This window comes from Maylandia zebra, linkage group LG7 (genome assembly GCF_041146795.1).
Source record: "Maylandia zebra isolate NMK-2024a linkage group LG7, Mzebra_GT3a, whole genome shotgun sequence".
NCBI lineage: Eukaryota > Metazoa > Chordata > Actinopteri > Cichliformes > Cichlidae > Maylandia > Maylandia zebra.
The window spans coordinates 28643040-28660681 of record NC_135173.1 but is presented as its reverse complement, the minus strand read 5'-3'; the positions used below and the strand labels follow the sequence as shown (position 1 = coordinate 28660681).

Below are 17642 nucleotides of genomic sequence, written 5' to 3'. Positions count from 1 at the left end.
GTTCTGTTTGGAAAAGTGACACAAGGAGAGAGAAACAATAAGAAACTGTGTGAAGCCTGACAACAACAGCACCAAACGGTAACAAGAAGGGAATTAATGCAATCAAGTTCATAATTCATTTCTAAAGTCAAGTTAAAAGGAGATTAAGAAATAAGTGCATAACATTTCAAGAAAAACAAAAATGTCACAAACAAATGAAACAGAAATTGAAGTTTCCAGTGCAGAACAAATGGATGAAACCTGTTTAGAGCAAAGAGTGGAAGTAGAGAAGCATAGAAGTGAAAGGCCTCACATGCTCACAGAAAACGGAAAAGAATTCCATAAAGAAAGGTTACAATGGCTTCAACACTGCTTTGACAGTATTTATGACTGTCAAAGCAGTCTGTTTTAAAAGGAGATCTACTTGACATTCTTGAAGGTCACATGAACATTGTACAAAGAGAAGTAGCCAAGCTTAATGATATTTATGATGACTATAGAGCAATGGATGGACCCTCTGATATGCATTCCAAGCTATACAAATCCACCTCAGTGACTACAGTAATTTTACAAAACATCAAAGTTCACACTGAAGGAGAAAAGCAAGAGGAGAATGTATGGCCTGATGCCAGCTGTATATTTACATCCTCTTGCTCTGTTAGTGTCTCAGTTCATAGCCAGTTTAAAGCTAATAGAGTTATCTCTAATGCCTCCTCCACCAAAAGACAAGAAGCTGCAGCGCAGTATGAAGCCACAAAGGCTTTGCTTCAGATTAAGACTGAATAAGAGAAATACAGAGAAAGAGTACAATTGCGTGAAGAAGAAAAGAAACGCTTTACTGCAGGACAAGATGCTGCTGCAATGTCACAATGCCTCCTAGAGGAGAAGGAGGAAACTGAGGCATGTTAAAAGAGAAAAGAAGAAAGCAGCTGTGATAAAGAGACAACAAGAGGGAAGTGCTGCATTAAGAAAGTCATTTGAGGACTTGAAAAGAGAAATTGAAAGATGGAAAATCTGAAAGGATTCAAGGCAGCAAAAGCAAAACTACAAGTTTACGAGGAAGGTTACATTTCAGTGAAGCAAGAAAGAGTCACTCCTGCAACTGCCCCTGCAAATGTACAGGTAACAGAGTTCAACAATGCTACTAATCAACCCTCACAACAACAAACAGAGTTAAACATGACTCATTGGAGCGCAGGTGAGCTTGTAAAGGTTTTGGCAGAAGCAATGTCAGCTAATAGACTACCTATCCCAGAGCCCTCTGTATTTAGTGGGCATTCACTTAAGTCTAAGCATTGGAAAGCATCTTTTCAGACTCCAATGTTGTGAAGGAACATTTCCACTGCAGAAAAGATATTTGTCTTACAGAAGTATGTTGGCAGCTGTGTTAAAGAAGCCTTAGATGGGTATTTTCTGATTGGCTCTGAATATCCATATGAGGCAGCATGAACGTTATGGAGAGCCTTTTGTCAATAGCTAACGCCTTTAGGGACAATTTACACTCTTGGCCAAAGGTCACAGGAAAAGATGTATTGCATGTAATCCCATTACATCATACCAAGCCATAAGACAAAGTGACTTTAACAAATCAAACACAAAACCTCAACCTAGTATCTGTAAAATGCTCATTTCTGCCTCTAAGCATGGGTCAGTTGGTGAGGTATGTTTTATATGTTATATAGATAATTTTATGTCTCTATTTTACCCATTTTACTATTGTTGTTTTATGTTGTTAATTGTATGTTGTGTTTTAGCTCAATCAGTTTGTGATCAAGGTCATGCTTTAACAATATCATCCCCATGATCCTGATCACCAGTGACAAGGTAACTGAAACCAGATAATGTAATGATACCCTCGGTATGTTGAATTTGCTCTGTAGCATACGGCACTAGTCTTTACTCCAGCCACCTTCATTTGCTGTTTGCTACTGCTCTAGACAGCCTTCAGTGACTAACTTGAGTATTTAAGACTATCTTATTAGTTAGCCTAGGGAAACGTTTAGGTTGCATTGGGTCATTATCCATTTGCACCGTCAAGCACCATCTGAATAGTTTTGTAGCATTTAGCTGAATCTGAGAAGACAGGAGCTGATTAACAGTAACAACATTTGAAGTGAGTTATGAGAACCACTGAGTCTGGGTCTGGTAGCTTCTCCTCTTTGAAAGGAGATCTTAGAGTTAAGCTTCAGTGAAAAAACTTTCTATTAAATTAACCTCAAAGATGAGGTTGTTATGAAAGAGCATTAGGGCCACTGGCAAACAAAATTTGTGTGAGTCTTTTGTTTGGGGGTTTTGTTGTTGTTTGTTTGTTTGTTTTCCAGAATTCTAAGGGGGGAAAAGCCTGAATTCTCCGTGTCCAATCCAGTTGAAGAAACAGATTTTTTTTCAGGATTCTGGAAATACAACAACAACAAACAAATAGAAATGATTCCCCCACTTTTTTGTCAGCACCTTTAATCCTCTTACGTAGGTTGAGTGCACTTCCTGTGAAAGGTTATGGATTTCGGCTTTGTGGATTTTTATAGAAGAATATATAAAAATGTTTAATGCATTGTGGTTATGCGTTACGAATTTCAGTTTAGGTTTTTCCGACAAACTCAAAGTCAGCATTTTGTTTATGGTTACCATAGTAACATGGCGAGGTGCGACGGGACTTCACGTCGGACACGTTTATGAAAGGAAATAGAGCGATTTTTTTTAATCAAAGCACAACCTTCTGGCTCTTCTAAAATCAGGTGAATCAAACAGTGAGCTCAGTTGTCCCAAAAATGCCTCTGGTCGTGATGGACTACGTCTGGACCCAGACGGAGACGACGCTTTACATTAATGTGCCTCTAAAAGGAACGAATGCCGGGAAGGTAGACATTGTCTGTACGGACGATTACCTCAAGGTAAAGTTCTGAATAAAGGAGTTTTGTATTTTTACTGTTTGTGTATCAAATACTATATCTATGGGACTCGTCTCAGTCAGAGACTAAGCTAGACTGCATAGCATTTTTTTTCTGTGTCACACAGAATTGAGACATATTGAAACGATGTACGGCAGTTTGATCAAGTTTGTGAGCAGCAGCCAACTCAGCTGCCGTATATATTTTCGAGCGCTTTTATCAATGCTTTTGTTGCCATCTACGTGAAAAGGAAAAGAAGGAAAAGAAATATATAAATATAAATTGACATGACCATATTAAGCTTTCTGCATGAGTTTTTCCAAATGCATCATTAAAGCCCCCCCTCCCAACCGGATACTTTTCTACCGTCCCCCTCTGTCTGCATAAAAGCAGTGTCGGAACACACTGTACCATACCCTCGAGAAAAAGGCAAATAACAATGGAAGAGAGACAGACCATCATAACACTTAAAAATGTAGGTCTTTCCTATAGAGAAATTGCAAGAAAGTCAAAGTGTCACTGAGTACAGTTTCCTTCACCATCAAAAGGCATTTAAAAACTGGGGCACACTCTGATAGGAATAGGTCTGGCAGACCCAAAGCCACAACTGAACCAGAGGACAAGTTTCTGAGAGTTAACAGCTTGCGTGATAGGACAACAGCTTCAAGCACAGCTTAATAGTGGTTGTAGTAAACAAGTCTTAGTTTCAACTGAGAAGAGAAGAGTTCAAGCTGCAGGTTTGACGGACGAGTTGCAGCAAGAAAAAGCCATTGCTAAGACATCATAATAATTATATATATATATATATATATATATACAGGGAGTGCAGAATTATTAGGCAAATGAGTATTTTGTCCACATCATCCTCTTCATGCATGTTGTCTTACTCCAAGCTGTATAGGCTCGAAAGCCTACTACCAATTAAGCATATTAGGTGATGTGCATCTCTGTAATGAGAAGGGGTGTGGTCTAATGACATCAACACCCTATATCAGGTGTGCATAATTATTAGGCAACGTCCTTTCCTTTGGCAAAATGGGTCAAAAGAAGGACTTGACAGGCTCAGAAAAGTCAAAAATAGTGAGATATCTTGCAGAGGGATGCAGTAGTCTCAAAATTGCAAAGCTTCTGAAGCGTGATCATCGAACAATCAAGCGGTTCATTCAAAATAGTCAACAGGGTCGCAAGAAGCGTGTGGAAAAACCAAGGCGCAAAATAACTGCCCATGAACTGAGAAAAGTCAAGCATGCAGCTGCCAAGATGCCACTTGCCACCAGTTTGGCCATATTTCAGAGCTGCAACATCACTGGAGTGCCCAAAAGCACAAGGTGTGCAATACTCAGAGAAAGTATTGGTAAGAAAGGCTGAAAGACGACCACCACTGAACAAGACACACAAGCTGAATCGTCAAGACTGGGCCAAGAAATATCTCAAGACTGGTTTTTCTAAGGTTTTATGGACTGATGAAATGAGAGTGAGTCTTGATGGGCCAGATGGATGGGCCCATGGCTGGATTGGTAAAGGGCAGAGAGCTCCAGTCTGACTCAGACCCCAGCAAGGTGGAGGTGGAGTACTGGTTTGGGCTGGTATCATCAAAGATGAGCTTGTGGGGCCTTTTCGGGTTGAGGATGGAGTCAAGCTCAACTCCCAGTCCTACTGCCAGTTTCTGGAAGACACCTTCTTCAAGCAGTGGTACAGGAAGAAGTCTGCATCCTTCAAGAAAAACATGATTTTCATGCAGGACAATGCTCCATCACACGCGTCCAAGTACTCCACAACGTGGCTGGCAAGAAAGGGTATAAAAGAAGAAAAACTAATGACATGGCCACCTTGTTCACCTGATCTGAACCCCATTGAGAACCTGTGGGCCATCATCAAATGTGAGATTTACAAGGAGGGAAAACAGTACACCTCTCTGAACAGTGTCTGGGAGGCTGTGGTTGCTGCTGCACGCAATGTTGATGGTGAACAGATCAAAACACTGACAGAATCCATGGATGGCAGGCTTTTGAGTGTCCTTGCAAAGAAAGGTGGCTATATTGGTCGCTGATTTGTTTTTGTTTTGTTTTTGAATGTCAGAAATGTATATTTGTGAATGTGGAGATGTTATATTGGTTTTACTGGTAAAAATAAATAATTGAAATGGGTATATATTTGTTTTTTGTTAAGTTGCCTAATAATTATGCACAGTAATAGTCAGCTGCACACACAGATATCCCCCTAAAATAGCTAAAACTAAAAACAAACTAAAAACTACTTCCAAAAACATTCAGCTTTGATATTAATGAGTTTTTTGGGTTCATTGAGCACATGGTTGTTGTTCAATAATAAAATTATTCCTCAAAAATACAACTTGCCTAATAATTCTGCACTCCCTGTACAGTGGGGCAAAAAAGTATTTAGTCAGCCACCGATTGTGCAAGTTCCCCCACTTAAAATGATGACAGAGGTCAGTAATTTGCACCAGAGGTACACTTCAACTGTGAGAGACAGAATGTGGGAAAAAAAATCCATGAATCCACATGGTAGGATTTGTAAAGAATTTATTCGTAAATCAGGGTGGAAAATAAGTCTTTGGTCAATAACAAAAATACAACTCAATACTTTGTAACATAACCTTTGTTGGCAATAACAGAGGTCAAACGTTTACTATAGGTCTTTACCAGGTTTGCACACACAGTAGCTGGTATTTTGGCCCATTCCTCCATGCAGATCTTCTCGAGAGCAGTGATGTTTTGGGGCTGTCGCCGAGCAACACGGACTTTCAACTCCCGCCACAGATTTTCTATGGGGTTGAGGTCTGGAGACTGGCTAGGCCACTCCAGGACTTTCAAATGCTTCTTACGGAGCCACTCCTTTGTTGCCCGGGCGGTGTGTTTTGGATCATTGTCATGTTGGAAGACCCAGCCTCGTTTAATCTTCAAAGTTCTCACTGATGGAAGGAGGTTTTGGCTCAAAATCTCACGATACATGGCCCCATTCATTCTGTCCTTAACACGGATCAGTCGTCCTGTCCCCTTGGCAGAAAAACAGTCCCATAGCATGATGTTTCCACCCCCATGCTTCACAGTAGGTATGGTGTTCTTGGGATGCAACTCAGTATTCTTCTTCCTCCAAACACGACGAGTTGAGTTTATACCAAAAAGTTCTACTTTGGTTTCATCTGACCACATGACATTCTCCCAATCCTCTGCTGTATCATCCATGTGCTCTCTGGCAAACTTCAGACGGGCCTGGACATGCACTGGCTTCAGCAGCGGAACACGTCTGGCACTGCGGGATTTGATTCCCTGCCGTTGTAGTGTGTTACTGATGGTGACCTTTGTTACTTTGGTCCCAGCTCTCTGCAGGTCATTCACCAGGTCCCCCCGTGTGGTTCTGGGATCTTTGCTCACCGTTCTCATGATCATTTTGACCCCACGGGATGAGATCTTGCGTGGAGCCCCAGATCGAGGGAGATTATCAGTGGTCTTGTATGTCTTCCATTTTCTGATGATTGCTCCCACAGTTGATTTTTTCACATCAAGCTGCTTGCCTATTGTAGATTCACTCTTCCCAGTCTGGTGCAGGTCTACAATACTTTTCCTGGTGTCCTTTGAAAGCTCTTTGGTCTTGGCCATGGCGGAGTTTGGAGTCTGACTGTTTGAGGCTGTGGACAGGTGTCTTTTATACAGATGATGAGTTCAAACAGGTGCCATTCATACAGGTAACGAGTGGGGGACAGAAAAGCTTCTTACAGAAGACGTTACAGGTCTGTGAGAGCCAGAGATTTTCCTTGTTTGAGTTGACCAAATACTTATTTTCCACCCTGATTTACGAATAAATTCTTTACAAATCCTACCATGTGAATTCATGGATTTTTTTTTCACATTCTGTCTCTCACAGTTGAAGTGTACCTCTGGTGCAAATTACTGACCTCTGTCATCATTTTAAGTGGGGGAACTTGCACAATCGGTGGCTGACTAAATACTTTTTTGCCCCACTGTATGTATGTGTGTGTGTGTATATATCTATATATATATATATATATATATATATATATATATATATATATATGTATATATATATATGTATGTATGTATGTATGTATGTATGTATGTATGTATGTGTGTGTGTGTGTGTGTGTGTGTGTGTGTGTGTGTGTGTGTGTGTGTGTGTGTGTGTGTGTATGTATAAAAAAAAATATATCTGTACATATAAATTCAAAATTCAATTCAAATTAATCGCTAAACAAGAACCAGAAGATGGTCTTACATTTCTCTTAACAACAATTCTTACAGTATAATATGTATTCATTCACAGGTGCATTTCCCGCCTTATCTGTTTGAAGCCTTCTTGTTTGAGCCTGTTGATGATGACAGAATCGCAGTAAGGGTTGCAAATGGATGTGCAGTCATCACTTTGCCAAAAAGGACCAACAAAGTGTGGAAGCATCTGATGATAAGTACGGGTAAGAGCTTCAACTTGTGGTCATTTCAGTAAACAACAAGGCTCTGGTCTTCTGAACCCATGATAATGTATCATAATACATTTGTACATGTGACAGTTCAAGAAGAGACAGAGTTGGTCATGCAGCAGTCCTGAAGTTTTTGATGTGGTAAGCTGGATGTTTTCCTGTGAACAGTGTCTCTTGAGGGCTTTTATCTGGCAATTACAAGCTTGTAAAATTATGTAAAATTGACTTGAAACACTTCCTGTATTAAGGCTAATTTACATCATGGAGCCCTGGTTTCATAAACTGACAAGGATATAAAACTTACTGTGTAGCTGGATTTAAAACATAAGTGCTGAAAGTTAAAGTTATCAAAACATGTTTAGCATGACATCATTGGATTCCCAATTATGCCTCGATAAGAAACATAGTTATGTTTGTAGTGTGAGGCACATGTAGTAACCTGATATGTTGTTAACTGTTTGAGTGTTCTTGGGATAGAGAGACTATTTTATTGCATAAAATAGCGCTGATCACATCAGCTGATTGCACCTCTCTGTACATCCAGCCACACAAGGAAAAAACAGTTTCTGACTCCAGCTTGTCCATCCAGCGAACCACCTGTCACCTGACTCAAACAGGCTCCCCTCCACACTGTTCCGATTCATAAAATGGTTTATAAAAACGAAAATTATGGCTAACAGGTGGATTTTTCTGTCTCAGTGCAGCTAGTCCAATGAAGAAACGCTTACTGCTTAAGAGACAGAGTGAAAGTGAACAGTATATTCTTGGTTTCTTAAGATAAACATTGTTGCAGCTCGGGGCAGTACAAAGGTGGCCCCCTAAGGCCCCCTAAGGGGTCACCTTTGTACTGCCTTCCCTTGTCTTCCCTTGAGTTATTGGTTCTGTTAAAATTAGCTAACATAAACTAATGTGAGTGTATTGACTGCAACCAACCAAGAAACCTGATGATGTCATGTTCTGTACTAGCACAAGATGGCAGTAAACATTTTTTAAGAACTTAAACTCTAAGCACGTATTTCTTAAATCTAGCTACACAGGCAGTGTTAAATCTATATCAGTTTTTGAGAGTGGGGTGTAAATTAGCCTTTATACATCTGACGTTGCTATCACTTGGTATAGCTACGTCTGTCATTACGGCCATCTTTCTCTGCTTGTCTATGTCTGGTTGGTTAGCCATCACCAGTTTGTGCATCTGTTATCTCATGAGACAACAAAGATCCATGAGTTGTGGCTTTCCTAGCGGCCTCTTCATGGTTCCCATTTATCTGCGGGATTCCCAGAATCCAACTATACTTCTAGCTGTACATCTGTCAGTGAGTCGATGTCTTTTTCACTCCTGGCATACAGCTTGATGCCATCCATGTAGGGGATATGGCTAACGACTGCTCCATTTCGTAGTCCATGATTGACAAAGTACAAACTGTTAATGTTGAAAACAACATGAAAACAATAGTAGTGTCCATAAAAACAATGACAAAAGCTATTATGGGTGGGGAAATGCATTACTGATTTGAGAGCTGCACTAAGAGTAGTGAGAATGTTTTTCTGCTGTGAAATCAAGAAAAACTGTGATACCAACTGGTAGGCTTATTTTTTCAAACAGTGCTTGTGCATTTTTGCAGGGGTTTTGTTAGGTAAGCCATGTCATTGTTTATCTCATTTTATCTCATGTTCCTTGTTTGTTCCTCTGCTGATGCTCTGTGCACAGCTTCTATCAAAATTGGAAATCACTGCATATTTTTCTACCCTTTCTGTGCCCTGCCTGTTCAGTATTCATAAACGTGTTGGGCACATGAAGTTACTTCAGCTTTAGTATTACTTCAGTTCAGTTGTTGATAGATATTCGCCCAGTTGCCCAACCAACCCTAGCAGGCTTTACTTGGGATTTTAATCTTAGTGAAATTACTCGATTAAATTAAGTTCATAATGTTTTTCAGATAATAAAGAAAAAATGGAGATCAGACAGAGGGCCCTGTTAAAATACCACGAAAAGCTTTCTTCAGAGTCTAGAAACAAGGCAGCAAAACAACAAGAAGAGAACAAATATGCTCTGGAGACAGTGATAAAGGTAATTTTCCACTCTGTTTAATCACCAAATTCTCCTGTTTGATCCTGAAAAGAGCCTCTAGTGTTTTGTTATATTTTCCTTGAGTTCAGCTTGAAAAAGAGGAACGAGACAGTATCCAGAAGATAAAGGACACAGAACAAGAGAAAACCACACAAGAGTTGACTGCATGGCATTTCAGACAACAACAAAAAGCAGAGCAGGATGTCCAGCTAAAATTGCAAAATCAAAAAGCCAAAGCACGCCAACTAAGAACAGAGACAGAGAGGCAAAAATGTGGACCTCCCAACCAAGAAAAAATGAAATTGGGTGAGTAAAAAAAAAACACAAATAAACAAAAAAGCAGGAAATGCAACTCTTGAGGTGACATAGGCAGCATTCACCTAGGATGTTTTGCAAGGACAGGAAAAACTATGCAAGCACATGGCGAGCCTGCAGTCCACGGAAAGGGCCTCCAACTGGGTTTGAACCCAGGACCCTCTTGCTCTGAATTAACATTGTTAACCTCAAGCCATCATTACACTTCTTTTAGGTAGCATGGTGTCATGGTTAGAGCTGTTGCCTCATAGCAAGAAGGTTCCTGGTTTGAGTCTCAGCTCCACACAGAAAGACTCCCAGAGTTTTTCTGTGTGGGGTTTGCATCTTATCCTGTGTCTGCCTTCCTCTGAGTACTTCAGCTTTACCACATAGTCCAAAAACATGTATATTAGGTTAATTGGTAATTATAAATTGGCCATGGATGTGAGGTAGGCAAAGTGCTTAAAGTGAAGCTTCATAGAATGACAAATGGTCCAATTTTGTCTTGCAGTCTACATTGTTTTTTCCTGGTGCTTAGATTTGGCGTTATACAGGCTGATATTAATGAACATACTCCTGCTTGCAGATCAAAGAAGCAACAGTAATGCAAAGAGCAAGAAAGCCCAACATGAACTCCCTCCTCCAAGACTCAGTGGAAACATTCAAGTTACATTCACCCCAAGAATCTTTCCAACAGCTCTCAGAGAGTCCAGACTTCCAGAGGAGGAGGAGGTGAGTTCCTGAATGCTGTGAAAACCAATACCACCACCAAAAAGAATTATGGAGTATGGAGTTTAAATAACCACTTTAAGAGAGTATTTGAACAACAATAACATGGACTGTGGCTCCAGTCTAAGAGTTAGGATTTTAATCACACTTAACATACATATGTACAGAGTGTAGCAAATAAATTATTGCATGATCATTTATATAATACAAAATGTGGTTGTTCATTCGGGTATTTGGATAACTGTACACTCCCTTGGTCCCCAAAGATAACATTAATCCACTGGGGGGGAAAAACTGAAATAGAAAAAAAATAATATGGAGTATTTTTGCATCTTAGCTGTACTGACTGTATGACAGATGGATGCCATGGCTTCACTACTTCCCACTGTGCACTTGTGAGGGCTACCATGTGGAATTTTTTAAAGCCAGAATCTGCCCAGTAGGACTGAGATGCTGCGTCACACTCCCATCCACTCACACGCTGGTGACTGCAAAAGTGCCCCCATGCACTTCACACATGGGGTCTTTTAATGCACTGCATTAAAGGTTTGTTGTTGGCTAGTTAGCCATGCTACACACCTTTGTTGCTGTCATTATGTTTGAATAATTCATCACTCCTTAGTTTTTTTTATCCTCGTTTTATAACTGGAGACGACATCAACTGCACACTCCACAGAGGCCCAGAGTTACTGTAAATATCTGAATAATCTGCAAATTAGATGTTGTCTTTTGTGATTTGAACATAAGACTGGGGATGACATAAACAAAGAGAGTCCACAATATTATCAGCAGCTAAATTCACCCTGGGGAAAAACAAGCTGCAGAAACCATTAGGACCAAAGCTGGTCTGGATTTCCTGGGTTAAGGCCAGCTTGGTCCTAGTAGTATGAAGCTTGCTAAACAACAAAACAAACACTCCAGTTTACAATTCTTAATGTGTCTTTCTTTATAAGTTATATAGATGATTAATCCCTTTTTGCCTTTAGCTTTCTCAGTAAAACACCTACAGCTTTCACTGACAGTACATCATTTGGTACCTTTAGCTTTTTTTGATCAGTTAATTTATGAGTTATGACAAATTTACTCCAAGATTAAATGAGCATATATAGTGTGATTTATCTGTTATCACTGGATGGTTCTGAGGTCTGAATCTGAGGGCAGATCATATTACCACAAAGAAAAAAGAATCATCACCAAATGTCAAATGTGCAGTTCAGTTTATCTCTCAAACCGAAATAAAGTGGATCTTCACTCTACCGACAGGTAATGTTTTCTTCACATTTCGTGAGTCTACAGTTCTGCTGACAGCTGACATGTAAAAAAAAATATAAATAAATATAAACAGCTGGTGCTGAAAAATTAATTAGTGGAGAAATTAAACATACAATTTGTTTTAACACACCAAATGTTTATATTTGGTTTCAGCACAGCATATTAGACTTTGTTATATTTTTCACACTTTTTTTTTCCAATTAATCTTGTGTCTTTTATTTAGTTAAAATCAGTTGTGTTATCAAGAAACAGAAGTTACAAACTGGAAGTGATATTACAGCCAGTCATTGTGAAGAATACAGTGGCAACATTTTCAGTCCTCTCAGTACTTCATCTTCTGTTAAAACTGTGTTAAACGTGCTGTTTATGAGGGATTGAAGTATACAATATTTTGAAACATTCAAACATACAGTAGGTTTTTTTTCAGGTTAATTTGATTGATAAGGATAAGGATAAGCTTTATTTGATATGCATGGATTAGTAAACTAACACCAGCTTTCCCCAACAGCTGACTGTTCATTTTAGCACGATAGCTAAGGACTAATTACTGATTAGCTTACAAACACCTTTAGCTTAACAAAAAAGGGTGATGATGCCACACGTCTTTCTGACAGTTAGTGCAGTTTACTGCAGAACACCTCAGGCTGTCAGTGTAGAGCAGACAGTCGCTGTCAAAGATGCAGGACTTACAGGCAAACTAAACAGGAAGTACGAGAAACACACACACTGAGACACATAACAGAGCGAGAGACAGAGGGTGAGAGACGCACACAGAGTCACAACTGGTAAAACAGACAACTAGGCAAACAAACATGAAGACAAGACTGACTAAACTGGGAAACAGTTTATACATACGTCTCATCCTTTGTATTTCCATACTTTTCTTTTTCTATGTATGGAAATACAAAGGATGAAACTAAAAAGCACAAGAAAACTAAGCAATACCAAATAAAGACTAAGAAACGTGGAACATTATAACGATAAACAAGGTCCAAAAAGTCCAATAACCAAAACACTGGGTGGTACCCTAACATTTGACTCTGTTGGAAAGTAAATACTGGACCACCTCTCAAAATTCAGGCTTTATCTGCAGTTTCCAAGCAGAGATGCGCAGGTTTCTTAGTGATTGCAAAGCAACTTGGTGAAGCAACTTTTGATTTAGTTTGACAGTTTGACCCCAGTGTTATCTGCTAACATGGAAGACATGGGGTTTATGATTAATACTGCAGTCAGGCACCAGGGGGCAATAGAGATGCTTTGGATTCATTTTGGGGGAGCTGTCAGGTTGTACATGTTTTCTACAGTCACTGCTATTTGATCACTTATGTAGATCTGGCTTTTGTTTGTAAAACAGATAACATTACTGCTGGCCCTGCTATTGAGAATAATTTCAAATACTGAAGATCACCCAGTAGGATGGAAGACACACCTTTGTCACTTTTTTATATGCTTTTTTTGTTTGTTTGTTTGTTTGTTTGTTTGTTTGTTTGTTTGTTTGTTTGTTTGTTTGTTTGTTTGTTTGTTTGTTTGTTTGTTTGTTTGTTTGTTTTTAACCAACTAGTGGCTGAGAAAACAAGCTGAAACCCGACGAAAAGTGAATGTGGATGTTGGTGAGCTAAAAGACCTGAAGGAAGAGGAGAGGAACCCTTACTGGTTAAAGGACAAAGGAGAGTGAGTGAAGTGTGTCAGCAAACAGAGTTTAGTTTAAAAAAAACATTTAAATTATTTTTTTTATAATTTTTAGTAACTTTCAAGATTTTCTTTCCAATTTCAGTTCAGTTTAGTTTCCAGGGTGGATGTCCTTTTTTAGTCTGGTTATTATTAGTTTAGTGTTAGTTTGGGTTTTTTGATTTTGTTTTTTATTGATTGAAATATTTTCTAGGGGCAGAGTTTAACAAGCTCCAAAACATTTTTTTAACAGTTTGACTGTTAACTAACTGTTTTCCTTACCTGTACTTTCAAAGTGTCTCTAAGGAGGTTTACTTTTTTGTTATTTTTCTAAGTACAAACTATTGTTATTTTTGGGGTAACTGAAATTTTTTTTTTTTCGTGCTTAATTTCACTGTTTAATTAATTGTATTTTCCTTGTTATCAGCTCTGTTTAACAGAACTTTATTTTTTAGCAAATGTTTTGCCACTGGGGACTTCCTGGGAGCAGTGAATGCCTATAGCTTGGCTATCAGGGTTATGGGGAAGATCCCTGCTTTGCATTCGAACAGGGCCGCATGCCATCTGAAGTTAAGAAATTTTCACAAGGCCATTGAAGACTCCTCTCAGGTATTTTTTCTTTTATAGCTTTTTTAATTTTTACTTTTACCTTTTTTAGTCTTTTTTGTGATAGACAGGCAGAAAGCTGGGAGTTGCATTAAATGGCCTCAGAGCAGATTTGAACTAGGATCACTGCATTATATCCTGTATTGCGAACAGTATTCGCTCATCAACCAATGTATATGAACTTACGTTTTAACATCCCAGTCTTAATCCATAGGGTTTGATATGATGATAAGGTCCCTTTGCTGATATAACAGCTTTAACTCTTCTGGGAAGGCTTTCCACAATGTTTAGGAGTGTGTTTATAGAAATTTTTGACCATTATTTCAAAAGTGCATTTATGAGTTCAGACATTAATTGGGAGTCAGCACAAGGATAAGTAGACCTGGGAAGAATTAGTCTCTGCACTAATTAATTACAAGGGTGTTCTGTACGTTGAGATCTGGACTCGCTGCAGGCCTATAAAGTTCTTCCACACCAAACATCTTCATCCATGTCTTTAAGGACCTTGGTTTGTGTGCTGGTGTGCAGTTATGTTGGAACACTTGGGGACCATCCCCAAACTGTTCTCATGAAGTTGGGAGCATGAAATTGCCCAAAATGTCTTAGTATGCTGAAGCATTAAGAGTTTCAACACCTGAAAAATAACCCCACACCATAATCCCGCCTTCACCAAACTTTACACTTGCAGTCAGACAAGTACTGTTCTGCTGACACAAACCAAAACTCATCCATCGGATTGCCAGATGGAGAAGGGGTGTCTGTGGTTTAGGGGGTAAACCAGGCCATCTACTATTCAGAAGGACCTTGGCTGCCTCAGTCTACATGACAATTATCCTTGGACAAGATACTAACCGCAAGGTATTCTCTGAAGCATCCAATGGGGTCAGGGTGTAGGTAGGATCTGGACCCAAACACGGGACTCTTCTGAGAGAAAATAGTGAATTTATTTACAGTGAAAAACAACAGGTAAAATATATACAAGTCCCGGCAAGGTGATCTTCTTCAAAATCCCCACACAGTGCTTGTGTTCGTGAACAGTGAAATGGAAAACTCCCATGCAATCCGTGACTCTGCTCCTGTGAAAACACACTCTGCTCCCGATTCCTAGTGAAGATAAACACAGTGAGTTAGCTAGGCAATCCATCTCCAGAGCGAGGTTTTTCAAAAGCAAGTCCACGGCTGTACTGATGAGGTAAACTCAACGATCCAGCCACACTGTTAGGGCGCTCTCAATCAGCTGCAGCTGGCGGCAGCTGATGAGCGACAGGTGTGGCTGCCTCCACAGCAGGAACACTTTTGGATCGAATGATCATTGGGGATCCTAAACTTCCGGGAGCACGAACGTCAACATAAACACACATAACGGGGAAACGGGGAAAAGGAGGGAGAACAAAAAACACCACAAACATGGACACAACGGGCAGGTCTGCCGGTGAGAACTGCCAGACCATGACAATTGGAGTATGAGTGTGAATGTGTGAATCTTAGATACAAAGCACTCAAGTAAAAAAATTTGCTTTTATGAATGGGTGAAAGAGGCATGTTGTGTAAAGCACTTTGAGTGCTCCAGTGGAACATATAAAAGACCAATCCACTGCTCTAATGGTAAATAAACAGACTCTGCAGAACTTCTGTGTATCGGCTGACCCTGCTCGGTTGATTTACGTGGTCTGCCACTTTGTGGCTGAAGTTGCTGTTGTTCCCAGTGGCTTCCACTTTGTTATAAAACCACAAACATTGACTTTAGCAGCGAGAAAATTTCACAACTGGATTTGTTGCACAGGTGGACTGACAGATGCTCTGGATGGTCCAACTCTGACAATGAATGGTCAAGATTTATTTACTTTCCAGAGGAATAGCATACAGTAAACATCTGCCCACTTTTTTACTGCAGGCACTTGATCTGCTGACTCCACCAGTCCCTGCCAATGCAGCTGCCAGAGTTCGAGCTTTTGTCCGTCGAGGATCTGCCTTCTGCGAGCTGCAGGCCTATCCAGAAGGTTTGTTGCTTTAAAATGTCAATAAGTTGATGTGTTGCACTCAGTGATTTGTTTCGGACTTTACTTAGAACTTGTTAGCCATGACTCAAGGCTTGAGTTGTAACTTGCATGACAGTAACTTTGTCCTACCTAAGGGCAAGGGTAAGGTCAAATATGTGGAGCGTGTTTTTTACAGTGACTCAAAAGGTGTCCAGGTCTCAGCTGATCTACCTACAATTTAATTTCAGGGCTCCAAGACTTCCTTGCTGCTCTGAAGATTGACCCTAATAATGAAGCGCTGTTGGTGGATACACAGAGAATCAGAGACATCATTCAAGGATCTGCTGTCAATCCTCCCAGTGAGACAGAGTGACACACGACATTTGCTTTGTACGTTATGTTCATGAAATGTTTTACAGAGGGCTGGTTTCAGGTTCTTTATTAAATATTAAAAATTCTTGTATTTTATTTACAAAGGTCATACATTTTTATCCATCCTTAGCTTTTAAATGTATTCTGTACATCCTTTGTAAACAACATCCTTTGAAAAATACAGACTTTTGAATTGTATCATAGGTAAAGCCAGGCTACTTTTGTAGTGTCTAGTGTCTCATTAAGTAATACCATTCTTAGTTTTAAATGATTTTCATGATCAGTTAATTGTATATTATATAAAATGTTGGGGGAAAAAAGAAATCCATGTTGATGTCATATTGTGTCCAGTAAAGTCCAGCATATTCAGTTCACAAAAATCCATTTTTTTTGTTTTGTATATCCAATTCATGGTCACAGTGTCTCTGGAACTATTACAGTCATAGGGTAAGAGGCAGGTTACACCTTGGAGAGGTTGTTAGCTTGTTACAGGGTCAGAGTCACACATTACAAACAAACATTTATGCCACCAGCCAGTTTAGAAGCACCAGTTAAAAGGGAACAGTTAAACGTGAGCTTTTTAAAGGAATAGGTAAACTAAGGAATAGAGCAAGAGATAAATAATAATTAATAATTAAAGTGGTGTATAAACACACAGTAAGTGAAAAAGGTGACTGAAGAAGAAACAGTCACTACATCATGCACCAGCCAAGAGATATCTCTCCAGTGTGTCCAGGGTCTGCCCTGGAGGCTCCTTCTGGTGGGACATCCTCAGAACATCTCAGGCAGGAGGTACCCAGGAGGAATCCTTGTCAGTGTCACTTCTACTGGCTCATTTCGATGTGGAAGAATAGTGGTTCTACTCTGAGCCCCTCCAAAATGGCCAAGCTCCTCACTCTATCTCTAAGGGAGAGGCCAGCCTACCCTTCGAGTAAGCTCATTTCCACAGATTGTGCAGTCCCGATCAAAAGTTTAAGAACACTGGGAAAAATGGCAAAAAAATCATATTTTGCATAGTTGGATCTTAACAAGGTTCCAAGGAGAGCTTCAACATGCAACAAGAAGAAATCGAAGTGAGAGAAAACATTTTTTGAGCATACAATTTATTGAAAACAGCAAGGCCATGTCCACACTAATACGTTTATATTTGAAAAGACATCATTTTTCTCTCCTTTTTGGCCTTCCGTCCACACTGAGCTCTCCAAAGCGGATACATTTGAAAATGCCATTTTCACATCACAGTGTGGACTGCATAACCACAGGCTTCCGGAAACGATGACGCATTTTAGTCAAATGATGCAGTCATGTGACCAATTAAACTAAGACAGCGG

General features: G+C 39.7%; 1 protein-coding gene across 2 annotated transcripts; it reads left to right on the top strand.

The window, feature by feature from the left end:
- Positions 1-2614: 2614 nt before the first annotated feature.
- Positions 2615-16681, top strand: dnaaf4 (dynein axonemal assembly factor 4). Of its 2 annotated transcripts, XM_004556197.3 has the most exons (9): positions 2615-2870; positions 7170-7317; positions 9261-9391; positions 9481-9697; positions 10272-10417; positions 13248-13357; positions 13810-13963; positions 15855-15960; positions 16188-16681. In XM_004556197.3, the coding sequence occupies exons 1-9, from the start codon at positions 2748-2750 to the stop codon at positions 16310-16312; spliced, it is 1260 nt and encodes a 419-aa protein (XP_004556254.2). In that variant the 5' UTR covers positions 2615-2747; the 3' UTR covers positions 16313-16681. The 2 variants fall into 2 exon arrangements, with proteins under 2 accessions (XP_004556254.2, XP_076742302.1); XM_076886187.1 differs by lacking the exons at positions 9261-9391; positions 9481-9697.
- The last annotated feature ends 961 nt before the right edge of the window (positions 16682-17642 follow it).

What these genes read in the sequence shown, in the direction of transcription:
- dnaaf4 (XM_004556197.3), top strand. Translation starts at nt 2,748, where the DNA reads ATGCCTCTGGTCGTGATGGACTACGTCTGGACCCAGACGGAGACGACG. An exon ending in CCAAGAAAAAATGAAATTGG is followed by an intron (nt 9,698 to 10,271) that starts GTGAGTAAAAAA and finishes TCCTGCTTGCAG; the next exon opens with ATCAAAGAAGCAACAGTAAT. An exon ending in GCTGCAGGCCTATCCAGAAG is followed by an intron (nt 15,961 to 16,187) that starts GTTTGTTGCTTT and finishes ATTTAATTTCAG; the next exon opens with GGCTCCAAGACTTCCTTGCT.